We start from the raw sequence: 27,017 nt of genomic DNA on the forward strand, positions 1-27,017 counted from the left end.
GAGGATTTTCCTTTGTAGTAATTTTCAGCTTCAAGCAAGTCATATACTGTTCAATAAATATTGTGTTGACTTTTGAATCAGTCTCATTTCTAGCCAAAATGTTATGTTGTACGAGGTCAGGTGCCTAATGGGGGTCCAAGTATGATTTAGTGATGTTGTAATATGCTCTGCTTTCTAAATAAAGGTTTATCAAACTAGCATTTTTCCTACAAATCCGCTTGATTGGAGGGGTTCAGTGTGATTATTGTGAAAGATGATTATTGAGCAAGAGGGTTTATAATCCTCAAGGTCGCTGCGTTTGCTTTCTTCAGATACTGGCACACGTGAGGTATTTCTCATTTCTGAAATATTTTCAAGTAGTCTGACTTACTGAAAATCAAACTGAAGCCTAGAGGGTTTCTCTGCCAGCAGATTTTGAAGCTACAGATGCAAGTTTCTTTTGAGGATTTTTTTTAAAAAAGGTTAAATTCAGTAGTTGCAACCACTGTATTTTTATTCTTTTTTTTTTAACAGATCAAGGAGTGTGCAGATGAACCAGTCGGTAAAGGCTTCTTGGTGTCATGTTTGGTGGATCACAGAGGCAATATCACTGAATACCAGTGCCATCAGTACATCACTAAAATGACAGCCATTATCTTCAGTGATTATCGGTTGATCTGTGGCTTCATGGATGACTGCAAGGCTGACATCAATCTCCTGAAATGTGGCAGCATTCGACCTGGAGAAAAGGTACCCAGAGAACACATAGATTGTCAATAGGCTTGTAAAAGTCATTCACTTAAGGAAACTTATGTGGGGGCTCTGCAATAGTGTTATAGTCTTGCTTGCAACTGAGAAAATACATGGCCTATCTTATCTGTCTGAAAAGGGTGATGTCCTGATTCCGTATAGTTCCTTTTTAATAAATATGCATTCATTCCTCTATGAGGGACTGTTATTCAGAGACTACTTTCCTTTGTCTTTCCTTACTGCACTACAGGTGATCTGATAGGTAGTTCTTTTTGATCACGCTCCATCAGGCTTGACTCAGTAGGGTGAATCCAAACACTGGATTTGAGCAGGCTTATGTCACAGTCTGTTCGGGTGCGATGCGGGGACGTTATTGAGGTGATACGGCCAGTGCTATAACCCTTTCTGCTTTCTCAGGCTGATAGACTGGATCAAGAGCTTTTATCTGTTCACTTCCCCTTTCCCCTGACCACTCAAAAACGGTTGAAGGGCACATAGTGTCATATTATAGTACGTTGTACTGGTTTTCCTAAATAAATCGGTGCTTTTTTTGCCATATGAGACTTAGGCAGAGATCGATGCAAGGAAGTTTGTGGTGACTCAATGTGGGGCTGTTCTCAAGGCACTATCTTTTCCTGGCTACTTCAGCAGAGTTAGTGCAGGCAGCAGTTATGTAGTGCTGCAGGAATGAGTGGCTTTGTTCACTGTAAGTTTTTATGTTTAGGGATAAAGTTAAAATTGCCCTATCATCTTCTTACAGTGGTGTTTAAATCACAGCGCTTACATTTTTAAGAATTAGCCTCTTAAATCAGCTATTAATGAGGAGGTAAAAAGATTTAAAAAAAATACACTTTTTTGGTTAAAAAAAAAAGTTCCTAGTTGTTTGAGATGTTTGCTTCTGTAAGCAGCTTCACATCCATAGGGTGTTAAATTGAAGTGCTAGTGTATTCCAGAAGAACTAGCTGAACAACAGAAAGCAGAAAAATAAGGACTTGCTTTCGAGAACAAAAGCAACCATAGAAGCGCGAGGAACTTGCAGGCACTGCAGGTTCAGACTGGTAACAGCAGAGTGACTTGCTTTCTTCGTGAAGTAAAGGCTTTCTTCTAGTCCTGGGCTGAAGCACCTCATGAAGTGAGAAATTGCCTTTAACAGTCAGTATAGAATCTGAAATGTAATAACGGGAGTCCTGGGTGTCAGGTCTACATCTTACCTGTGACCTGACCAAATTAAAATAAATTAAAATACTTATGGTAGCAGTGAAGGGTACAGTAGCGTGGATTTCATGAGCCTAAGCCAAATCTCCTATAGCAGAAGTGAAACCAATGCTTGACAGGCTTGTGTGGCTAATTCTGTGTCAGTCACAGAAGTTAGGATGGGTGAAGGGAGGGGAACATGAACACAAACTTTGGGACATCCAAGTTTCTGTGGGATAGCTGAGCGACTCACCACCCAACCTTTTTATGGGGGTTAGTGCGCTTTATGCATATTCCTCACTTTCTTGGTACCCAACCCAGAATATTTTGCCTTGGTTTGTGAAAGCGTCGCAGCCTGTCATACAATTTCTTTTGTTACACTGTCATCCTTGGCACTTAGAGCAACCGAAGTATTTTGTACTGCTATGGAAACAGCTATAAATGGCTATGCAAGCATTTCTTTTGTTGGTGTTCTGTTCTATCCCTTTTCTGCTTTGGAGAAATCTCATCTAATTTACTCCCATCAGCTGCTGGTCCAGGTTTTATTTCCACGCTGTAGTTTCTGAGAGTTGCCTGTAGAGAAACAACCATTACCCTTTTGTGTGACTGAATGTAACTGAATTTAATAAAGAGGACCTGGACACCTGAGGAGGAAGATGAGGGAAGAGATTCATCTCTCTTTTTTTTTTTTTTTTTAATGGAAATAAGCACTGCTAGACCACTAACTCCATCCACATCAGACGGCTTGTAGATTGCAGTATGATGGCTTCATCAAACTAACTGGGATAAACTGGCTTTTTTAACTGCAAAAGGCATTCAGTAGTATTGTGGAATTACATTGTTTTTTGAAGCCCTTCTGCTAGCTGTTTTCTATACTTCCTTTTTTGGGTTTTAGCTTGCTTTCTACTTCTTAATTGAATTCTGTTCCTGCTGGGTTTGTTGCTTCTGATGTGGCATTTTCTGTGCTTTCTTTTCCATGTTTCTTGTTGGTTTTCTGCTCTGTAAGAGCAGTAGAGTTCAGTGTGGAAGTTTCAATCTGACTGTAGACTTTGTTTTGCTATATATAGTGGAAAGGCTGTAGCTGTGTCATTTGAAAACATTGTTTAGTAATATACCTGTGTTGTGGGGCAGATTGTTGGGGTGGTGGTTTTTTTTTTCCTTCCAGTTAATGGAGAAATATTTAATAGTAGTTTGTCACCTTTCTAGTTGGCTGTTGCACTTTATAGTGAATTTGGTCTCCTGGTACTTAAAGCTTGCTTTGTCTTGATGCAATAGGGATCTAATTTGAAATGGAAATTGGTAATTGCAATGGAGCTTTTCTTCTTGGGCTGCCTATCAGAATGAGCTGCTTTCCCCATCCCGGTAATGTCCGGGATTGTATCAAGCTAGTGGGTTGTGTATAGTTGGATTTAGCCATTATGTCCCAACTGGAGTTGATTATTTGCCATAATGAAGGCTACATAAGTGTCAGTTGCACATCTGTTGTTGTACTTTACTAGATAATAGTATTTTTCAGATTCCTAAAAAGATGCAGTATGCGACCATTGTTTTCTTGCCTTTTTTCACCCCTAAGTGCTTCAAGTACAGTTGCTCTTACTTACACTTTCCCTAGTTTCATGGAAGTACTGGACACAGAGGGGAAACAAGTCTAAATGGGAAGAGTTCATAACATTCAGCTCAGTCCTTGTTTACTCAGTGTAGTGTTACAGCAGTGTACTACCAGCTGAAGTGCTGGGAGTTAGCTAATCTAAGAGCGATCCCGTCACCCCGGTGTCCGGGTTAGCTGGGCAGAGTGCCGAACTGGAACTCCCGATAGATCTGCTGGGTGGTTTTCCGCAGCCCGACTGCTCTGGCTCCAGCCGTTCAGTGCAAGGTGCTGTGCTGGTAAGACAGGTTATGTTTTTACTGCCTGCTGCTTCTTTCTACTTCTGACTCTTCTTCTGGTCACTTTTCTGGCTGCTTTCTGCAAGTCTGCAGCTAGAACAGTCATGAACTTGATGCATGTCAGGTTTTGGATAGAATAAAGTCATTTCCAAGGGTGCTTCTGAAAATGACAAAAAATAAACAAGAACTACAAACCCTAAACTGTACTGGGAGTGGGGAATCTCTGATGGAGAATGAATAGTAAGAAGAGGGTTTTTAAAATTTTGTCTTGGTCTAAAGCCATGTGCCTGGAGTTTGAATTTTGGTCATAGGAATGAAAATCTCCCAAAGCGTTGTGCTGAAGGGGGTTCGCTTGGGTACGTTTAGAACTTAGTTCCGCTTCTCTGTGGCTCAAAGTGCCATAGGACAGTACTGGAAAGCTGCTTGTATCCTTTATGGATCTAAATGTAGCCTTTTGTAAGACTACACAGAGTTTTGAGGCACTCCAAACTAGATAATTATCTAGAATGTTTAACAGATCTCTGCAACTTTCAGTTAAAATTCTCCATTTAAGATTGATAGTGATGGTGAAGCAACAATTCTGAGAAATGCATGTGTGGTTTAGATTTAATCTCTTGAATTTCAGCACATTGCGCTGGAGAAACGAGGCCTAGACTCTGTCAGCCCCTGCAGCAATTTTGGGGAGTCCTAACTTGTGAAGTTAAAGGTCTCCAACTCTAAGGTAGAGGCTTTCCAGCAACAGGGTGGCATGCCGACCCTCGGCTTTGGTGCCTCTGAAGCTGAGCTGGCCCCGCAGACATACAGGTTTGTTTTCCCCTCCAGTCTGCAATAAGAGATTGTACGATCTTAAATACAGTAGGTGTTAATTAAAGCCCTATAAACCCAAGATGAGTTATACTGTGCTTCAGTGTGGTGACAAGCATACATCCTGATCTGGGTTTTTAGATGCTGTTTTGATCTATGGAACAGATACAGTAAGCTGGTGGTCTTTTCCTTTGCCAGGAGCTCATATTCTGTGCTTAGTTATGTTTGCTCGGGCTAGGCATGTAAGCGTGAACACTAATGGCACCACAAGAAGGCATGTGAATGCTTGGAGGTAGGAGAAAAGAGCAGGACTGCATCTTTCAGGATCCGGCTGTGTTGTCTTGTGTGTGTTTCTATTTCTGTTAAGTCTGATGTGTTTTAAAATTGCTCTAATACAGGGCAGCAGAGTAGACAGCACTGCAAAATGATCTACCCAAATGTAAAAATTCTATTTGCAATAAATTAGTCATTTCATGTTGTGTGCCTGAAATGCAATTGTAAACAGTAAGCATCCAGAACGTGAAAATCCACTTTCACTGGACTTACTTTCATATATAGTACAGCTCTGACCAGGAATCTAGACCCATGCTGCCAGAAACCAGGAAACTTAAGCTTTTCCTGCTAGTAAAATCAGGTCTTGTGCCCTCCTTGCTGGCTTGTGAGGGGAGGCTGCAGGTGATTGAGAATAATCTTGGCCTGCCTTGCCTCCCAGCTGCAAACTCACCTAGGCTAGAGCAAAAAAACTGCTTTAAATGGTTGTTTTCAATCATCTATGCCTGCCAGCTCCTCAGTTGTAATTACTGCCTGTGACTGACCACAAGGATTTGCAGAACAGTGTTTGTGTTTGGCGTGGTTACGGATAAATGACAATTTTAAGTAATGTGGCAAGCGTACTACTAAGTAGTATTCCTCAGATCCCTTTTGGGTTCTATCCTAAAGGGGCTGTTGATATATAATTATATTTCTTCAAAGATGCTGATGTCTGGCCAGCACGTGGAGTTGACCAGTTCCCACTCAAAGAAAAGAGCAAACCAAAATATGGAGTTTTGGAGCGTGTGGTTTTGGGTTTGTTTTGCCTTTTCTTTAAGGGAAAAAATACTTTTAGCCCTTTTAAACTGCTGAGACTTCTGGGTTGTATTTATGACTTTAGTTGTCCAATTCTGCTAGTGCTCCAAGTTTAGCAGAGTTAAAACAGGAATGAAAGGCCGCCTGCCTGCGGAGATGTGTTGGAACAAAAAGATTTGGAAGAGTTGCGTGGCTTTGCATTGTCATGGTTACGTTTTATGGAGACCGTTCTCTTACTCATGCTGCTGCAACAGCAATGGATGAATCTACTTGACAGAGCGAGCTGAAGGGATAGCTCCTAAATGGTTACTGCAAACATCAGGTTGAGTGATTCAGATGGGTGCAAATCTTTGTGCCTTGTTGTATACTGCAGATAGTCTGATGTAAGTTTAGTAGCGATATCCTCTCACAGCAAAGCAGTGTAACTTAAGGTGATCCTCATGGGAGGAACTTGCAGAAGCTTTGAGTGATGCATATCAGAAGAGCTCTTGTTTTTAGAGGAATCAGACCTTCTACAGAGGTATAGGGTGAACAGTTGCCTTTCTAAACATGTAAAAAGCATGTAGGAAACTAAATGGAGCTTCGCCCTGCCTATTCCAGGCTCTCATACAAAGCCCAGGCTCTCTACATTTATTGGCGGTCACTGGTCACAGTCTGAAGTTGTCTTCAGGCTTGCAGAATGGTTGACATGACATACAGTATTGGGCCAGAACTGCTTTGTCTGAGACTTCATCTGCTCTTGAATGCTTTGAATTTTTTTCAATTCCCTTAATGGAGGAATTAGCATTGAGAAGCCTATGTTGGTCACAGCTCCTTTGTGGCCTTTTGCCACCCAAACCGAAGGCTTGTCTCAGCATGGAGGAACTATGATTTTTCTCTCCTCCAAGTATCTTTCTTAATGGGATGCAGTTTCTTGCTGTTGCCATGGTGCAGAGAGCGCTATGTCAGATTAAAGATAATTTGGCCGTTTTGGTAAACTGCTTTGAGCAGTGTGACTAAGTAGTGATAATCTCATTAAGTCACATTAAAACAAACCCAGAGCATTGGAGGGGGGATTTCATGGTGGTCATCAGCAGGATGGTGATGTATGAAGCGTGTGGATAGTACAGCTATTGACTGTTGCCTCCTATGACTGTAAATGCAGTTAAAGATGAACTTCTGGAAGTCTATGTATGGATAACTTGTTTGTTGCTTAATTTATGGGGTGCTTACCTAGAATCATGGACCCCTTGATTATGTAAGTGGTTGGATACAGATGTTGTCTTGCTCTTCTCATGTAGGATGCCCACTCGCAAGGAGAGGTGGTGGCATGCCTGGAAAAAGGCCTGGTAAAAGAGGCGGAGGAGACTGATCCTCGGATTCAGGTTTCTGATCAGTGTAAGAAAGCAATTCTTCGTGTAGCTGAACTCTCTTCGGATGACTTCCACTTGGACCGGCACCTCTATTTTGCATGCCGAGATGATAGAGAACGATTTTGTGAAAATGTGAGTAGTTTTCTTTTGCCTCCTATTCTACAGTAATCCGTTAAAAAAAACCCAACACACCAAACACCATAAAACCACATTGGAAGAAGGAATGGAACGGCAGAGTGGAGCAAGATCATGTAATACTGAAAACAGACACCTTGTAGCTGTCATTTTGCAATAAATCTGGTAGTGAATTCATTCACCCAACAAATAAGCATTATTTCCAGTGGGTTAATAAACAGAATTGGCATAAATGGTTTAACGGGCATCAGAGCTGGTGTGAAATGGGGAGGAGGCAGCAAAGGTAAGTGACTGCTCCCTTCTGCAGCGGTAGCTGTTGCACAAGGTTAGCCTGGTCTGACTCTCTGCATCCCTGGAGCGATGAGCTGGAAAGCTGCATTGTTCGGTCTGGATTAGCTTGTATCAGCTGAGCGGCTTGTCACTAAAAATGTGATGAACATGACCAGATTATTTTTAATGCAGTAAAATTTAAAAGATTCTTATAGTATAGAAGCTATCATTGTCATTTGAAATACTAACTTTAATATATTACTAGTTTAAAAAATAAATCTCTCTAGGTCTAGCTTAGCCTGCTTATTAAGCATTACAGGTCTTATCTTTAATAGCAAATGTTTCTGTTCTGTTTCACAGACTCAGGCTGGGGAAGGCCGAGTCTACAAGTGCCTCTTTAATCACAAGTTTGAAGAATCAATGAGTGAAAAGGTAGGTATCTGTCTTAGTGAGACAAATCCTTAATGCAGAAATCATCAGATAATTCATTAGTCCAGGCTACATTATTCTTTTCCAGTGTTGAGGAAAATCCATCATCTAGGTGGTCGGATAACGGACTGCTTTAACAGATGCTTTTACTTTGATATGTTTGTGTTTCCAGCTACATGCTGATGGCTTGAATTAATTGTGCTCAAGTTACAGCCTTTAAAGTTAAGGATTTAAATAAATCAAAGCTTTCGGGTGGGTAATTTGGGAAGGCAGACATGGAGCTCAAGTAGTAGCACTGTGATTGAGTGTTTAAAGTAGAAGTTGCACCATGCTGGCGTAAGCCTTGGGTAAATGCTGTCTTAATGTACAGATTAGAAACAAAATGCCCAGATGCCTCAGCACAGGAAGCTATGCGTGGTTCAGTTTTGTTTTCAAGGCTACGAGTGACTATGAAGCAGCAAATTCTATGGGAAAGATGCATGTTTCAGTTACTGATCTGTTCCTTAACCTTTTTTTCCTGAAGATGTGGTTTTTAACAAGAACAAAAAAAGTTGTTCCAGAAAACCAGTCCTGAAAAGAGTTTGTATTAGTGTAGGTGTTTTGGGAAGGCAGCAGTGATTTCAGAAGCAGCATCATAGTGTTTGGGATTATATGGAATTATATCATCTGTCTAGAAGGGATACAAAGATGGGTGTCTGTGGAAACCCACCTCAGAGAAGCTCTGCTGAAGGAGGGCCTGGAGGGATCAGACTCATTTCCTTTTCTTTAAATGCATTGGCTATCTGCTAGCTTAGTTCCAATTAACAAATTCAAAACTGAGAGTGTGATCCCAGAGGGCTTGAAACAAAGCTTCGTTTTGTACAAGCGCGTTACAGAAATGGACTGCTGTTTTTGCTTAACCTAGTTTTGATTGTACAGGGACAGTGGTGGGTTTTGAGGGGTCTTCTCCATGGTCAGTTGTCGAAGATCAGAATGTAAGATGCTGAGAGGTTAGACAAAGCTGTAGCAGACGACTTGGTAGGGAGAGAGGGGTGGGTGATCTGAGGGTGCAGTTTGTGGAGCAGGACACAAAATCTACTTCTGTTGTGGCTGCCAAGATTGGACTGTCTGCAAAGTCATTTGTTTTGCAGAAGCTGTTACCCAGTAAAAAGTCCCTCCTTGCTGACAGCATCGGCTGTTACATACACATGTAGCCAACTACAGCTGCCGAGCGAGGTGGCTTCCTTTGTGTAATCCAAAACTGCTCACCAGGCTGGGCTCCCTGGCCGTACCCGACCTTCCCCTGCATTGGGGGATGAGGTATCTGCGAGACTGTATCTCCCTGTGTCCGGAGCTTTAAGTCCGTCCAGTCCTGAGGTCCCAGTCGTTGCATGGAGACGGGACCATGAAGGAGGGGATGGGAATATCTTGGAGCAGGATTCTCCAGGTCCTGGAATAGGTGTGGGAAGGAGGGGGAGAAAAGTCAAACCCCTGATGTAAGGAAGGGGAGAGGGCTCTAGGGCTTCTCTGTTCCTTGTGCTGATGTTGCTCCCTGTTCTCCCCACCCCACACATGCAGTTTTCCATCCTTTCAAATAGTCCAAGAATGGCCAAATTTGCCTGAGCTATTCTGAATTATCTGCTGCCCTCGGATTTAATTTTCATATAATTTAAACCAAAAGATAGGAAGCACAGCAGTGTTTTTACAGACCCTTTTTTGGATGAAATTTAGTGGGTTGTTCTTGCAGCTGGTGGGTTCAGGTTTGGCTTCGGTGCATCCTCGTGAGCCTCATCAGTTATGGAAAATAGCTAGAAATTCCCATGGTTAGACTGCTTTATCTGCTGTCATCTGTTCAGCACGTTGCAGAGCAAATCCAAAGAACATGCTATTTTGTAAATGTGACTGAAAAAAGTTGTTTCTTGAGGGCATGGGGTGAGTGTGTACCACAGCTGGGATAAATGTCAGCAACTGATCCTAGTTACCGAGAATGAGTCACACTCTCAGCCATAGCTCTTCACAAAAAGCTGGATGAATGTGCAGTTTTAAGAAGTGCTCTGCAGAGAGCTGGTGCCTTTAAAACCCTTGATCTGTTGACCTCGGTGTGTATTGTTAACCGGGTGGTTTCTATGCGGCAAATGAAATTTAACTGCAGTCCAACTTAAATGCCTGAATTTTAAAGCATCAGTCGCCTTTTGAAATGCAACTTGAAAACTTAGCAGCAGCTGGTCTAGCTCTCTGCCACCAGCGGCAGTTCACTCAGCCATCCCAATGTGTCTCCTGCAGTGTCGTGATGCGCTGACAACCCGCCAGAAGCTGATCGCCCAAGACTACAAAGTCAGTTACTCGCTTGCAAAGTCCTGTAAAAGTGATCTGAAGAAGTACCGCTGTAACGTGGAGAACCTTCCTCGCTCTCGGGAAGCCAGGCTTTCCTATCTGTTGATGTGCTTAGAGTCTGCTGTGCACAGAGGTAAGTGGAGCTCAGTCAAGAGATGTGTAACTTGCTGGGACCTTGATTTTAAGTTTCTTTTGGACCTTCAGGTTCAACACGTATTTACAGTCCCCTTCTCTAAGTTCTCTTTTCCAAACTTCGGTTCAGAGGCAAGTTTCCTCATCATAATGCTTTCATCGCTGTTGTTTTGAAGATCAGAATAGCTGAGTAAAACCTCTGATGCTGACTCCTGTTGTGTAGGCAAGAAGTTCAAAATGCAAAACAGTAAATCCCGCTTGGATTGATGGTGTGTAATTGCAAATCCTTCTATTCACTGTGAATTCAAGCTGCTTTCTTCCTCCTTTATGTGGTAAGCATTAAATATGCTACTAGGTTAAAACACAGAACAGACAACCTGTTTATCATCACTCAGGGAAAGCCAGGGATACTCAGTCCTCTGCCTCTTGTAAGTAATGTTCTTCCCTTGCAGTTCAGTAGCTTGGGAAAATGCCTTAAGTTCTCTAGCTCTAGTTTTTCCTATACAGAAGGAAGGTAAGTGTGAGAATATTCTTTTTGTTCATTTAAGTTAGTGTGAGCTGGAGATGTCCTAACATCACCAGCTGTCCCAAAGGCATTAGAGGACCCTATATGGCAGGACCATACTAAAGGGTCTCTGTGAAATTGGTGTAACATGTAAAACAACACGTTATAGCCTCTAGAGCTGCACTGGAGCACTGTTTGTTTCTCCCCTTGGTATGCAGGTAGGTGGCTTCTGATTCAGCAGCAGGGCTGCATGCTGCAGTGCCCCTGGCAAGGGAGGAAAAGGCTGCCCTGACACCATAAACAATCTGTGCATTTGTGAGTTGGAGTAACTTGTTGCTTCTGATTCATGTGGAAACGATGTACGCTGTTTGTGGAAAAGTTGTGGGTTTGGTTTTTTCCTTCCTCCTGCAGTAGGGCAGGTGCTTTCCTGAATTACATGCAAAAAACTGCTGTTCAGTTATTAACTTCCACTTTCACGATGGAACAGGTTCTGCAGAGTGTGGCTCGTGCACGATGCGTAGCCCAGGAGGAATGTTAATTATTCCACATGTCTATATTCTAGTGGCCGGCAGCCCCTGTTGGGGTATAAGACCTCTGTTGCACGGGACGCTGTACACATGTGAATAGGTTGTGATGGGGGCTAGCGGGAGGGCATCGTAAAAAAGACGTGTTCCTTTGGATTAATGAAAACAACAAACTGTCTGAGTGGGGACTGTAGGAAAGCTTATAGCAGATCTAAGCGTTGTTTAAAGTTAGATTTTTGTGCAACTGCAGTGGTTGTTAAACACTCCTTGTATATATGTGTATATGTATATATACTCTCCGTAACATATTCTATTCTGTTTTGGCTTCCTGAGCAAGTATGTGCTATTGCTCTAGAAAACCTTTTTCTCAGAAAATGTTTAACCTGCTGTCCACACACATTCCTCCCCAGTTACATATCAAGCTGGTAAATTACCAGAGGTGACTTGTGTTTCTACAGTGGAAAAACGAACCCTCGAGCGTACAGGGAAGAGCTGAGCTGTACCACAGAACTGCAGATCCACGGAGCATTTCCAGCTGTTCTTCAAAAGCACCTCCTGTAATGTAAAATCCAAAATAAGATTCTCCTAATCTTTCAGGAATCCCTTTTTTCAAATCCATGTGTTGAGTCCATAGGCTGGCTATTTTACGTGTTGAGTTAAATGCTGGGAGCAATCATAACAACTGGTTTAATCCCCAGCACGTCTGCTCTAGCACACTTGTTGCAATCCAGTTTTGTCCAGAGTGCAGACATCGTCCCTGTTCTTCCAACATGGCGGTAGCATAGGTCAAGAAGGGCTCTGCTAAGCATTAACGCTGCATCGTGTTGTCTTCTCTTGGCTCAGGTCGACAAGTAAGCAGTGAGTGCCAGGGTGAAATGTTGGATTACCGGCGCATGCTAATGGAAGACTTCTCGCTGAGTCCGGAAATCATCCTGAGCTGCCGAGGGGAGATCGAACACCACTGCTCAGGCCTGCATCGGAAGGGTCGCACCCTCCACTGCCTGATGAAAGTAGTACGGGGCGAAAAGGGAAACGTCGGGCTGAATTGTCAGCAGGCGGTAAGAGGCTTTTCTATCACTTCGCTTCTAGGTTGCTCAGTTGATTTGTCTGTTAGCGTTTTCCCTGGCAATGGAGATTCTTCTGGAGGCAGTTGTGTAATTGTCATGGTATGAAGTGTAACTTGGTATCTAGCAGCACACTTTTTTTCTTCAAAAAACACATTTTGAATGGTTTTGCTCTGGATTTTGTACTGGATCTTCAGTAGTTCTTCTCCAGCAGCTCTCAAGCCATGGAATTCTCTCCTGGGTGCAAGGGGTAGGGAAGCATACTCTTTTTATAAGTGTTAAAATGTTCCCTCTCCTTCCCTTTTCCCCCTATGCCCTGTCCTTGGAAATGCACTAAATCTTCTCAAAGCACCTTTCCACTCGTTTTTATTTTTGCGATTACATTCAGCTTAAAGGATGGAAATAGAACTTCAGGGGCCGGGTGGGTACAATGTAGACCCAAACACGCACATCGTTGTAGTTGCAGCCACTGAAGGAAATGTTGTTCTTCTCCAAAATACCTCTTTAAAATGGGATGATTCTTTTGCCTTTTTTAAATTCCATTTTGGCCTAGATGCATCCTGTTTGTAGTCTCTTTAAATTGAAAGCAATTGTTTAATATTTGTTCAAACTCATTAGTGCTTTTTAATGTAATAGTACGTTATTTTTTTTACTTAATGCCTGCTTTTAATGACCCATGAGCCTAGAAAAGTGACATCAATGCTAAAAATGGCTAAGGAGTGTTAGTGCTGATATAAGAATTTGGGGAGATGTGCGCTCTTGACCTCCTGCAATACACAGAACCACTGTAGTCCAGTGTAAATGTAGCTTAAAGCCTGAGTCCAAAATGTTGCCAGTTTGTGTATGTTATCAAAGATAAATTAGTACCCGTTAAATTTTTGTAAGGGATAGGATGCTGTTGTGATGAAGCTTATTTTTGCATAACTACCAGGTGTATTGGTGCAGCAGCTGTACAGTTTGAGTCATTTCTGCAGTGAGCTGTAGTGCATGACTTTATGGTTTGCAACATTACTGTGGAAAAACTGAATACTTGTTTCTGTTTAAATATGAAATTGAACTTGCTGCCTCAGAACTTGATTATTTGCAAGTTGTTAGAAGATCACTTCATCTTGGGAGTAACTTGCAGATCATCAAGTGCACGTTGAAGGCAGGGGACCCCCAAAAGTGATACAAGATTTCAGACTTTTCAGAAAAAAGAATGTCAGTAGAATACCATAGGGGTTCTTTTCACTTCTCTTATTCTTAAGCTTCTGCTTTATTTTTGTACAGTAAGTTGATACAACAACAGAGCTTGTCCATGTCTCCTCTTCAAGCAGAATGACCTGTGTTCTGTTCTCTGCAAAAGACAGCAGGAGCAAATTAAGTGTTGACTTTATAAATTACGATTAGTTTGTCCGTGTTTTTATGGGCAAGAGGAAATAGATGGTTGCAAGAATAGGATACGTGCAGTCCAATGCTCCGTGTTCCTGAGTTCTGGCGTGGTGCTATTATGTAGCTGCCTATGACTTCTGAGGTACTAAATCTCTTATTGTTGATAGTTTTGTATGTGAATGGTAATAGTTGTCTCAGCTGTCACTGGTTTTGTTCCATTTTGATTTATTGTGTTAGAATGAGCTTCCTTTTACCTTCTATGGTAGGTAAATTGTAAGGAAGAGAATATTGTCTGAAACCCTTCCAGATACTGTGTGGCTTGTGCAAGAGACTCAAACTCGCCTGTCTCATGAGATTGGTCCATATGACAGACCGTGAATAAGACAAGTTAGAGGTCCATCCCTTCATAGTAGCTGGAGCTTCTTCATTTCCTTTTGGATACCTAGAGAGCACCTTTGACGTATGCTTCTGCTGAGCCACTGATGCTTTTCTGAAGCTGATTTCTTAGCTTCTCCATTGCCATGTATCAGTATAGTTTGATCTTTGAGACATGTGAATGGTCTCAGAAGTGCTGCTTCAGTAAATTCATTCATGGGGGAAAGACTGACCTGTGTTGGGGTCTCCAAAAAGCTAGTAAGCAGACTGCATCAAAGAGCATGGACTGTTTTGCTTTGGAGTTGTGGTTTTGTTTGTTGTGGGGTTTTTTTGTCTACGATCTCATGCCTCTGAGATGTCCTGTCACTTTGTACCTCCAGTGCCTCCTCATCTGCAGATAGGATGACCGCTTCAGCCATCTCCTGCTTGCTTGCCTCCTGGCTACTGCTTGGTCCACAGGGCTTCAGCCCATGTCCAGCCAGACCAAAACTGACTGACATTAGTCCTTGCTTTCTGATGTTCTTGGGCAATTCTTATTTCAGGAACATGGTGCCAATGCTCTCAGATTGAACTTTGGTGTGACTGTGGATGGCGAAACTACTGGTCTGTGGCATCTATACCTTATCACCTGTGGAAACAGGAAAACAACACTGTTGCTTTGGGGTTGTCCAATCAGAGCTGGCTGTAGAGCTTTGGGCCCATCTCCAAACATTGTTTTTTCTGTGAGGAGTCAAAAACTTGTGTCCCTGTGCTTTTAGTAGCATCAGTAGGTAACACTAATACAGCATTTTAATTTCTTGGATAGCTCAAAGCAGTAGGACTAGTCCTGAAATTCTTCAGGCGCACTTGTCTAGACAGTTTGCTTGAGGAAATTGGAATGGGAAACATCTAATTTGGATCTGGTTTAACTTCCTGTCCTGTCTGTCAAGGTTTGCTCTGATTCTGCTTGCCTTATGAAAGGAAGATGTTTGCCTATCTGCCAAAAACAGCACAAAGAATCCCAAAACAACAAAACGTAACCGAGGAACCTCCGTGATTTTATTTTCCGTCAGGAGCATCTGCTCGTACCCTTTCCTGTGGAAGGAATATGAGTGATTCTTTGTATTTAAAAATTCCTGGGTGTTTGGACAACCTTATTTTGCCTAACTGTAGGCATAAGTACTTTCCCCACCCCAGCATATCACAGGTACGCTCTAGCGACATGCCTTCTTACGGGCTGTTCACAGTTTGACCTTGCCATCTTGGGGAGCGCTCTGCTTGTTCTGAAGCAAAGGATAGGGCTCCCGTTATTTATACTATTGATGTACTTTTATAGGGGCGTGCATTTTATTAAGAAAAAATATAATTGGAATGGGATACTACTTCAGGAGCATGTCTTCCCATGTAAAACAAGCCACTCTCTGCGTTGGGGGAGCATATACAGCTTGGATGCGTTCCAGTCACTAAACGGTCTTCTGCAAATATTGTAACGTTATTCTTCAAAGATGGAGCTCCTGTGCGGAGGGAGGCTGGGTCTGTGATGCTGTAGTCATCAGGCAGCAGATATATGTGTCCCTTAATTGTGAGCATCAGGCCTTGAAAGATCTACAGCTGTACTGGCAGTGTCTAGCTCCTGTGGTGCTGCTCAGTGGAGGCAATACTTTGTACTAGAGCTTCTGGGAAACTGTTTTTCAAATATGTGGCTTTTATGTTGCTCTGGTCTTATCTTTGTTTTTTCTGTTCAGTCCCTTGAGCAGGTAAAACTATCATCCTTGCTAAAAGGGCAGATATTTCTGCTTTCAGTTTTTAATACAACTAATCAATAGTTAATTGTTAATTTAGTTCCACATCAGGATAAAAGATCAGAGGATTATAAAGGTTATCCAGCTGCTTTTCAGCTGCAAGCGTTTGTTGTGAGAGGGAGGAAGATCCTATTAAACCTTCACTTTTATTACCAGTGCCAAATTATTCCCTCGCCCCTGCAGTCAGGGCAGCTGGCTCACTGCTGCACATCTTCCACGTGGTTGAGGATCGGGACTGAGAATCCCGCAGTAGTGCCCAAAACAGGGTAGAGAGACTAGGATGTGATCCAGTGCTTCCGAGCTGTCGTACCCAGTGCGCTTTGGCCTCTGCTACTCGGTAGCAACACAAATACGACCAAAACTGAGACCTGAGGAAGAATCCTGCCTGTATAATGCTCTGGCCAGTTTATTTAATCTGTGTGCATAAGAAAGCGTCAGGTTTGAGGTTTTATTCACCCATTTGTCCTTGAGGGAGTAATTCCAGTAATTGTACTTGATCCCTTTTTATATGTAAACACCTGACATGAAGTGAACCCAGCACTTTCTGTGCAGAGTATTGCCCGTGCATGCCGGCAGAATGACTATATTCTTCTTGCATTGACTCTTAGCCAAGCTTGTAAAGGTCTTGCCACTTCTCACTTCTGATTAAGGTGCAGCTCCCTGTTATGAACTGCATCCTGTATTGGTCTCTGACTGCTGTCAGTTTTATAAAACGTTTCTTTTTTATTATATTTTTTTGTGAAAATATCCCAAGAATTTTTGAATCAACAGCTTGTGCCTGCTAGGCAGCGCTCTTTCAAGCTGCCTGCATCCCTTCAAAGCTGAGGCTGGGCATAATTAACTTTGGCCAAGAGCAAGTTGCAGGAAATCCTGTGTTCCTCCCAGGCAGTCTGGGGTTACAAATTTCTATTGGATACATACCATTAGCTTGTATTTTCTCCAATTCTCAGATGCTTTTTTTTCTTCTCTGTGTTTTGTGATGCTAGGGCTTTGCCCCTAAAAGTTTCCTGAATGGTGATTAAGTGCAGACTTTGAAAGACAAAGGATAAAATTTTAATTCTACTTGTCATTTAGTGGGGCTGGGGGCTAGTAACAAAAATGGTTAAATAAGTTTCAAGATGTTAACAGCGTAGACCATTTGATGTCGGTGTGTAGTTGTCTTCTAAGCAAGCTCTCTATTTTATTTTTTCTCCCTCCAGATTTGTCAGCTAAAAGTCTGCCTGTTGAATGATGATACCAGTCTGCCCTGTGTCAGTCTTTGGGAGTTCACAGCTTGGTGGGAAATTAAGTGGGACGTGGGGATCTTGGGCTGAGTGGTGGCCCAGAAAGATACCATTGTCCCCAAAACCAGAGATTAGATGAAATTTACCCAAACTACCTTCCCCTGACCAAGCAGATGCCTCCCAAATTCACGTTCAGATGGGCTGTGTGAAGATGACCTGTCTGAATTTGATTTTGAAGTTTGGTGCTGTAGATGTTAATTTTTTTTTTCCTGCTTAATGAGACAGTTATTTTTCTGAAGCTTTAGTCAGAATAACTATTTCACCAGAAGAAAGAACTTGATGAAACTGTTCATAGTCTATTTACCTATGACAGTTGAAAGTATGTAGAAGTCACAAAAGGAATGCAGGGATATCATGGCTTCGAGTTAGCACACTTGGTCTATAAATTGTTGGAAAGTTTTTGTTTTCATCTTTCACTTATACCATGGCTTCTCTTCAAAAAACTTGTACCCTGCTTTTGTTATAGGTGTGTGTGTGTATATATATGATATAATATTGTATCTAATTTTATACTAATTTTATAATTATAATACTATATATAAAATATAATTGTAATCTAATTTTATAATTACATAGTTTTATCTTTATATATTTAAAATTATTTAACATAGACCAAATTGTGGTTACTCTGGCTTCCAAAAGCTTAAGTAGGCATACCTGAGGAAATGATATTTCATGGGCTAGCAGGACACAGGACACCTTTATCCTGTAATTCAGTGAAACTTCTGTGTCCTCTCCAGGCAATTCAAAAACGCTTTTAAGCTTTGTTTGTAGTTAGGCAACTGGTCTTTAAACATTCATTTGGGTTCCAGTTCAGAACAGTAAATAGTCTTTGTGGAAGTGTGACAAATTTGCATGTTTGGTATCACCAGCCTTCTGGGATGAGGACAGATCAAAAATACAATATTCACATTTTGTAAATTGGTATATAAGTGGTCCGGGAATACAGTTGACCTTCAGTGTGTGATCAGTCTCCTCCAACATCCCTGGGCTGCTTCATAAGAGTAATTAGGGTTCAGCAGCACTGGACTCCCATGTCTGGTGAGTGAGGTTGGCAGCACAAGCACTTGAAATAAGCAACTGCAGAGCGGAGGTTGTACCTGTAGCGCTGTTACTGCTGTAGAATTCCCATGCTGAGAGGTTGCAAGTGCTCTCGTTTTGACCATTTTAATTTGTTTTCCCATCCACAATTTCTTTCTTCCAGCTTCAAACACTGATTCAAGAGACTGACCCGGGTGCAGATTACCGCATCGACCGAGCATTGAATGAGGCCTGTGAATCAGTTATACAGACTGCCTGCAAGCACATACGGTCTGGAGACCCAATGTAGGTGGCCCTCAGTTACAACTGATTTTTCTTTCTGTTGGACATCCGTGAACGTTGTGTGTGTGACTGACCAGTATAGATACTAAAACCTGCCCAGAAGTGACAGATTCCAAGCTAGCAATTGACACAGGGTTGGATGCGTGAACTAAGCTTTGTCTTCGTTCCTGCTGTGTAAGCAGGCTAGTATTTTTATAACAGGACTGGTTTAGCACTAGTGAAGGATATAGCTATCTTGAGCACTTAGATTATATTTGTAACACTTGATGCACTAATTTCTCTTACTATATAAGTCTTTAGCAATATCACAAAAGTTAAGCAAACCCATACTGCAGAGACAAATGTCTCCTTTTTCTTCAGGTCTGGTATATATTGTCTCCTGAGCCAGTTTCTATATAAAATATCCTTATGATTTTGTCATATATCAGACTTGCTGAGATAAATTCCATTGTTTTAGTTAAGAGGGCACAAATGTGGTACAGTTGTTTTAGATGTAATCTTTTTGAAGAGAAAGATCTTCACTGTGTTTGAACATCTTATCCAAAAGGCTCGTTTGGCAACACCAACTGTTACAGGGAGGCTCAGCATGGTTGTAACAGTCAGTTGCCTAACTTCTTTTCTTCTGCTTGCAGGATTCTGTCGTGCCTGATGGAGCACTTGTATACTGAGAAGATGGTAGAGGACTGCGAGCATAGGCTCCTGGAGCTCCAGTATTTTATCTCTCGTGATTGGAAGTGAGTGCTGTAAAACAAGATTCATCCTTGTATTCCGTGTCTGTATGCATTAGTAGTCCCGTGTGAAACAGTATAGCTTATCTTTGTTCACAAGAGTACTTTTGAGCGCGCTGGGTCTGTAGGGCATTAACGCCTGTCTAGAACAGCAGAAGCCAAAGCTGCTTAGAAAAAGTGTGATGCCCACTTAAATCAGGTACTTGCTTAGAAATGATGCAGCTCTAAAATGCACCTCAAGTTTGAGCTCTGAAATTCAATGCATCTTTTAATTAAAAGAAGTCTCTCTGGCCATACTGAAGTGGAAGGTTGCTTTCTGTGCAGGTGGCAGCCAGTTTTATCTGCTCTGAGTGCTACAATATGGGAGTTAAAAAAACAGGCTACTGAGTGTAATAGAGAACTGCTGTGTGAGAGGCTCCCTGCTTCCATTTCTGCCTTTTTCAAATTTTTAGGTGTGATTACAGCCTGTAGAGCAGATATAATTCCCTTTAGAGCACTGTTTTTCCAATTTTCTCATCCAAAGATGGCAGTGCTTTCTTTTAAGTATATACAGAGCCCCTTGTGTCTTTGTGGGTTAAGATGAGGACAGTATAAGTTTGGTAAACGTGACCAGTGAGGAAACAATAAGTGTTTGGCTTTTCTGAAGAAGATTGAGAGGTGAGGAAGTAGAGTACATCAAATGAGGTTGCTGCAAGAAATGGAATAATTATTCTCAGTGACCACAAGGAGTGCAAGGCAAGAAGTTGTGGGCTTCGGTTACTGCAAAGGGTATTAAAATCAAACAGTAAGAAAATCTGACTCATAGCTGTATCTATGGGCAGCATTGCCAGGAGTTAAGAGCTAAAATGCTCTGCAAACCTTATGCTTTTAAAATACATGGGACTTCGTGGACCAAAGAGTTTAGGGCTTTGTAGCTGTTTATTTAGTCATCTCAATAACTGTCTCCATAGACAGACAAAAATACTTAATGTTTCCCCCTTCTCTTCCTGTTACCCTTCATTGCTGGTTCTCCTGCCTATACCGTGTTTCCAGCAGATAATTCATTGCTAGAGCCGAGCTTCAGTGATTGCAAGAAGGAAGACTGAGTGTTTGCATTTTGCTGGGAGTAAATATAATTCTAATTCATATTGCAGGCTGGGCAACATTAGCTCATCTTTCTTGTTTAACCACTGTTCCCTAGAACTGGCTTATAAAAACTGTTAGCACAGATGCACGGACTAGAAATGGTTCTCTTACTACTTTTATTGTTATCTATATAATTGTGCCCACTGATATCACTTGATGTTTGCCTCCTAAAGTGTGGTAGAAATCTGAAGTTTCCATTTTGGCAAGTTGGCAATATCTCATTTAGCTTTAATGTAATTAGACGTCATCCTAAGAGATCTGCACTTGCAGTTTTCTTGTATGCAAAAGCAGGGGATGCTGAGTCTTCAGTTAGCGCAAATCCAGAGCAGACAATAATTAATTGAACTCAGATTTTTATGAAACTGACATTTCAAAATGACAGCAGTACAAAGTACACGTAGGATATTGTACAAGCAAAACATGGTATGTACCTGCCTTTCTGCTGCTTTAGGACATCAAGGAGATGATTTCTTTTCTCATGTGTCGGCATTTAGCTGGCATGCTGCAGAGGAGAATGGGAGGCGCTTCAAGAAGTGTTGAAGATTTAATCTGTAATTAAAGCTCTTGGTGTATTTTTGCAAGATGAGGGAGTTGATGCCAAATTAAGTGATGGGTGTTTTGCCACCTGTTGGTTCAGTTGGTTAGACACCACTGCTAAATGATATGATGGTGTATGAAAAGTAGATTTTCCTGCCTCAAAAGCATTTCAGAATATGAAAAATGTTGAAGGTTTGCATAAAGCGTTAGTGATAACTTTTCTGTTTGCAGATTGGATACAGTCCTTTACCGCAAGTGTCAGGGAGATGCCTCCCGTCTCTGCCATACCCATGGCTGGAACGAGACTAGTGAGCTGATGCCTCCAGGGGCTGTTTTCTCCTGCTTGTACAGGCATGCGTACCGCACAGAGGAGCAAGGAAGGAGGGTAAGTGCTAAAGTGCAACTCGCTGCTCTTTGATCTGTGATAGAAGGGTTGCATGTACATTTGGAAGTTGGACACGCCATGCTAAAACTGCAAGAACTTGCAAAAGCTACTTAAAAGCGTTTACCGAAGGTGGTGTTTGCACTACTTCAGATGCCTAACTCCTCCAGTGCACCTTGATGGTCTGTGGTGGTGTTCTGGTAAGGCAAAATAGCCACATCAGGATGTGACAGCTGCCCGCAGGGGGAACTGCATGCTGACAATGGTATCTGCTTAGACATAGTGCAAATCCTCCCCCTCGTCTTTCCACAGAGGAATGTGATTCCTTGTAGATAGCTAGCATAGCTGCAAAATTGGGTTTATTCAGACGGGAGTTCCAAGCCCAGCTTTCCTAGGCTGTTTCTAATTAAGTTTTGATTTGAGTACAACTTCAGATTATACTCCCATTAAATTCTTTTATTGATATAAAGTATTCTTTCAGTTGTTTGAGGCGTACTGGTAAATGTGCTTATGCTGTCTTTAAAGAAGACAGTAGGGATCTGACTTGCTGCCCTGCAATCTGGAGATCCACCATAACCACATTTGTTTGGTTCAGAGCTACTCTTCTCAAGTTTGCTGCCCTCTCGTGCCTTTATCAAGGCACTCTCTTGAAGGTGGCTGGGTACTCAGTTCCGTTTCTTTTGGTACTGTAGTGTACGCAGCCCCTAGGAGTTGGTGGGTTTATACGATGGCCTGGCTTAAAAATTCATTTCTACAGCTTTTGATTTAAAAGGTCTTTTGTGGCAGAGGTCAAGTATTGATTGAAAGCATCTCTCTTTTAGGAATAATTTTTTAAATGCAGTTTCTTAGTCTGCTGAGTTGAGACTTTTTAATTCCATTTTATATTAGTGCTGACCAAAGAAATCAATAGCCACCCTGCAAATAATCTATCAGAGAGAGAAAACGCTTTTAAATGTGGTGGGGGTGTGTGGTGGTGGTTGGTTTGTGTTTGTGGGGTTTTTTTTTTGGTTTTTGGGGTTTTTTTTGTGGAAAGTAGGCTAAGGGAGCAGCTGTCACTTTGAAATTTAGCATTGGAAAGCAAACTCATCAGACGTTAGATCTGTACTTTTTCCCAGTGCTGTCCACAAAATGCTAGGTAACTTCCAGCAGTTCGGAATTTTAAATGTATGAAGTCTTAAGCTTCGACCGGTGCATTTTGGGTCTGATGAGCACCATACCAGTATCCCTTGATTTTCTACAAGTTGTTCTTCCTCAGTCTTGCAAATGTTGGCTCTGATGTGCTGCAGTGGGGATTGCTGAGAAGAAATTCCAGCTGGACTATATTGCCTCATTCTGGGCTTCCCTTTTGGTATTGAGGGCATGAGCTATTTTGACTTTCTTCTCCATACACAGTCTGTAGCTTTGAATGAAGGTGCCAGTGCAGCAGATAATCTAGGGACCTGCTTTGACATCTCCTTTCAAAGGCAAAGTGAAGGTTTATGAATATAAAGTTTATGTTAGTGAAATGAAAGGAGCTTCCATCCAAGCTAAATGACAGAGCTCCAAACTCTTCTGGAGCCTGGATTGCAGGACTTCTCCTGTGCGTTCCAGGATTGCCAGTGGCATTTGTGGTCAGTCTCCGTACCTTACCTGACAACATCTTATTTGCGTTGTATGGATTTAGAGACCCCATACGCTAAATGCTCTTTCTCCTCTTTGCAGCTATCACGAGAGTGCAGAGCAGAGGTCCAGAGAATCCTCCACCAGCGTGCCATGGATGTGAAGCTGGACCCAGCCCTCCAGGACAAGTGCATGATTGACTTAGGGAAGTGGTGCAGTGAAAAAACAGAGACAGGGCAGGTACTGTGCACAGTAACACTGCTACTTTGTTTGCGAAGCTGGAGGGGTAGGAAGGTGTGGTGGGTTGAGCCTGGCTGGGGGCCAGGTGCCCGCCAGAGCTGCTCTCTCACTCCCCTCATTCACTAAACAGGGGAGAAAAGGCATAACGAAATGCTTGTGGGTCGAGATAAGGACAGGGAGAGATCACTCACTAATTATCGTCACGAGCAAAACAGACCAAACTTAGAGAGGGAATTCATCTAATTTATTACTAGGCAAAACAGAGTAGAGGAATGAGAAAATAAAATCAACTCTTAAAAACACTTCCCCCCACCCCTCCCATCTTCCTGGGCTCAACTTCACTCCCGGCTTCAACCTTCCCCCCCTCAGCGGCACAGGGGGACGGGGAGTGGGGGTTACGGTCAGTTCATCTCACGGTGTTTCTGCCGCTTCTTCATCCTCAGGGGGAGGACTCCTCTCATCGTTCCCCTGCTCCAGCATGGAGTCCCTCTCACGGGGTGCAGACCTTCAGGAGCAAACTGCTCCAGCGTGGGGTCCCCCACGGGGCCACAAGTCCTGCCAGCAAACCTGCCCTGGCGTGGGCTCCCCTCTTCACGGGTCCACCGGTCCGGCCTGGAACTTGCTCCAGCGTGGGCTTCCCACGGGCCGCAGCCTCCTTCAGGTGCCTCCACCTGCTCCGGCGTGGGGTCCTCCACGGGCTGCAGGTGGAATCGCTACACCCCCTCATCCTTCCTCCATGGGCTGCAGGGGGACAGCCTGCTTCACCATGGCCTTCACCACGGGCTGCAGGGGGATCTCTGCTCCGGCGCCTGGAGCTCCTCCTCCCCCTCCATCTGCACTGACCTTGGTGTCTGCAGAGTTTCTTACATCTTCTCACTCCTCTCTCCGGCTGCAAAAGCTCTCTCTAAGTGTTTTTCTACTTCTTAACTATGTTATCACAGAGGCGCTGATTGGCTTGGCCTTGGCCAGCGGCAGGCCCGTCTTAGAGCCGGCTGGCATTGGCTCTGTCAGACACAGGGGGAGCTTCTAGCAGCTTCTCACAGAAGCCACCCCTGTAGCCCCCCCCGCTACCAAAACCTTGCCACGCAAACCCAACACAGAAGGGCAGAAGGGGGATGAAGAGGCATCTTTTTGTTAGCTGTCTCTTTATAGCTGAGAATATATTAAAAATGGGTGCGGTTTGAAACATAATCTGCACTAGACTGAGAGACGGAGGCGATACGAAGAAGCTTTATGCCTGCTGCCTGGCTTCAGTAGGTTCAGATGTGTAGTGGAATGAGAAGAGGGAAGGGGATAGTTAACAAGAAGGACTTTAATGAAGCAACCTCACCCCACCCTGACTCTTATTTGTAATATTCTATTACAAGCTTGACATTTCCCACATAAACTCTATCCTATTTCCATTTGGCAAATACTGACATGCTTCCTGTGTTTATACAGAACTGAACTAACATCTGCTGTTACTTCACAAAGTTTCAACAAATACTTTCATGTTAAATTGCTGTGCCCTAGCAGAGCTGTAGGGGAGGAGCCATTCAACAGCCCATGCAGTAGAGCATACACCATTGTCTTTTTGAAGTGCCCATTGTAGGCTGTAGTTTGGGTAATCAGCCTCTCATTAAGGCTGTGCGAAGGGCAAACTAAATGTGATATTCTAGAGGTGAAAGCACATCGTGTGGCTTTTGAGAACAAGCAGTTATGTCCTAGACCAGCGTTCTCAGTCACTACTGCGTATATATCTTCTGGGAATGCCAGTAGAGGAGTGGAATTGAGCGAGACTTAGGACTTTACAAGGAGGAGGGCAGTTTCACATGTGTTACAATCTTTCAAGCCCAAATTTCTGAATTGGGTTCTTGGGTTGCACACTAAAATGCCTGATTTTGTAGGAGCTGGAATGCCTTCAGGACCATCTTGATGACTTGGTGTCTGATTGCAGAGACATAGTGGGAAACCTCACTGAGCTGGAGTCTGAGGTGAGCGGTTTTCAGCCTGGGATAAAGGGAATAGTTGAGCATGTCTAACTAAGCCTGTCATGTTGATAGTGATGAAACAAAGCGAGGTTAGAGTAGCTGCAGAAATGCACCTCTGGTATCAGGCAGAGACCATCCTTCTTACCCCGTACAATGGAATTTTTTGGTGGAGAGAGTCCTTGACGAAGAGAAATGAACAACAGTTCAGGATTTCAGGCTGATGATGACATTTTTCCTGCTTAAAATTGGTTGTGGTGCCAAAGCTAAGATTTCTTGCACAGATAACCCAGTTACCTTTAGTACAAGTCAAGATATGTCACGGGACTTAATTTTTTGGTCTTACTTGCAAGTAGTTTTGAGTACCATATTGCAACTTCTCTCCCCCTGTCCCAAAAATTTTGCAAGAAATAACTGCCAGGTGCATCATTTGAAGTTTTCAGTGAGGCCAGCAGCTTTACTTATTTTACGAAGCTGTATATTTGACTGTCTTGCCCCAAACTGTTCCTGTAGCTCTTAAAATTTACATTATGCCCTAGGGAAGGCTTCCTTCCAGTGGTTACAAAATGGTTTGCTCAGAACTGTCATTAATCTTTAACTCCTGTGTAGATGTAAGGTGATTTCTAGTGCTGTAGCATCCAGTTTGCAAAAGTTTGGCTGAAATATCCAAGCAAGGAGTTTGTGTGGAGACCATACTCTTCCCTTTAGCTGGAAGGCTTGTCTTGCATTTGTCGCATTTCTGGCAAGAGCGAACCCTAGGATTTCCAGAGCTGAAGGGCAAAGCTATCTGGATTGCATCTTTCAGAACCCTGTAAATTGGGTTGAGTTTAAACTTATCACGGTTATTTTTCAGAGCCTTTTTTTCTTGTCTGTTCACTATGAAAATGAAATATCGCATGCTTTTTGCAGGACATTCAAATTGAAGCTTTGCTGATGAGGGCGTGTGAGCCCATTATCCAGACGTTCTGCCATGTGAGTACTCTGTAATAACCACTCTGAAACAAGAATTCTTAGTTCCATCTAGTACTTCTGCTGTTGTCAGAGCCCAGGCACAAAAGCTAGGGATTTAAAGATGAAAATTGCCCTGTAATTGGCAAAATTGCTCTTTACAGTGGCTTAAAAACTCAACTTTTTTCCTTTCCCCTTGCCCACAAGCAGTGTGTCTAGCCGCTCCACTCTGTGCAGCTGCTCAGCATTGCTGAAATAACTTCTTACATTGCTCTAGGATTGAGTAGTTAAATAGCAATGAAGGCAGCAGCTAGCTTTAGTACTTAATGTAGGCACTAAGTCTCTGCATTGTGTTCTCCTGAGTCTGAAGTGTACACGTGCCCAAGATGACTCTTTTCAGAACTGTATCTGTAAATATTTGTGTGATACAACTCTTTGGGTGGTCAGTTAATGGGGAGTGTAAGCTCTCACAATAGAGTGTGGCACTGTAAGTTCCATTATTTCCTGGTCACAGAGTGCTAAAGCAGCATAAAAATCTTGTCTTGTAAGAGTAGTTAATTTTTAAGCCTTTTATCTCTTCTTCAGGAGGTTGCAGATAACCAGATTGATTCTGGGGACCTGATGGAGTGTCTAATACAGAACAAACACCAGAAGGAAATGAATGAGAAATGTGCAATCGGAGTTACTCATTTCCAGCTGGTAAGCAGTGCTTTTTTCCGCTGTCGATGGAAGCCTGTTCTGTTCATTGAGGGTGTTGACAGGAATTAGCTAATTATAAAACCCCTCCTTCTTTGAGATTGGTTTCCCACTGTATTTAAAGTGTTCTTGTGAATTCAGGCAATTGTACTTGCATGCCTGGTCACAAATAGTTGCTTCTGGAGATGATTTCTGGCCCTCCTTCCTTCCTGGTGTATGGTAGATAGGGTCCCAGCTTCTTCAGCAGTGCAGCACCCCCCCT

General features: G+C 42.7%; 1 protein-coding gene across 1 annotated transcript in view; it reads left to right on the forward strand.

The window, feature by feature from the left end:
- GLG1 (golgi glycoprotein 1) overlaps nt 1–27,017 on the forward strand; it is an 85,816-nt gene that overhangs the window by 44,556 nt on the left and 14,243 nt on the right. Inside the window, exons 4-15 of the mRNA XM_054840980.1 lie at nt 514–729; nt 6,957–7,160; nt 7,794–7,865; nt 10,125–10,308; nt 12,180–12,394; nt 18,415–18,536; nt 19,166–19,267; nt 21,155–21,308; nt 23,007–23,144; nt 25,031–25,117; nt 26,021–26,083; nt 26,645–26,758. Of these exons, the coding sequence (XP_054696955.1) occupies nt 514–729; nt 6,957–7,160; nt 7,794–7,865; nt 10,125–10,308; nt 12,180–12,394; nt 18,415–18,536; nt 19,166–19,267; nt 21,155–21,308; nt 23,007–23,144; nt 25,031–25,117; nt 26,021–26,083; nt 26,645–26,758 (1,671 nt within the window). The remainder of the gene's footprint in view (nt 1–513; nt 730–6,956; nt 7,161–7,793; nt 7,866–10,124; nt 10,309–12,179; nt 12,395–18,414; nt 18,537–19,165; nt 19,268–21,154; nt 21,309–23,006; nt 23,145–25,030; nt 25,118–26,020; nt 26,084–26,644; nt 26,759–27,017) is intronic.

Source organism: Grus americana, chromosome 13 (genome assembly GCF_028858705.1).
Source record: "Grus americana isolate bGruAme1 chromosome 13, bGruAme1.mat, whole genome shotgun sequence".
Taxonomy (NCBI): Eukaryota; Metazoa; Chordata; class Aves; order Gruiformes; family Gruidae; genus Grus; species Grus americana.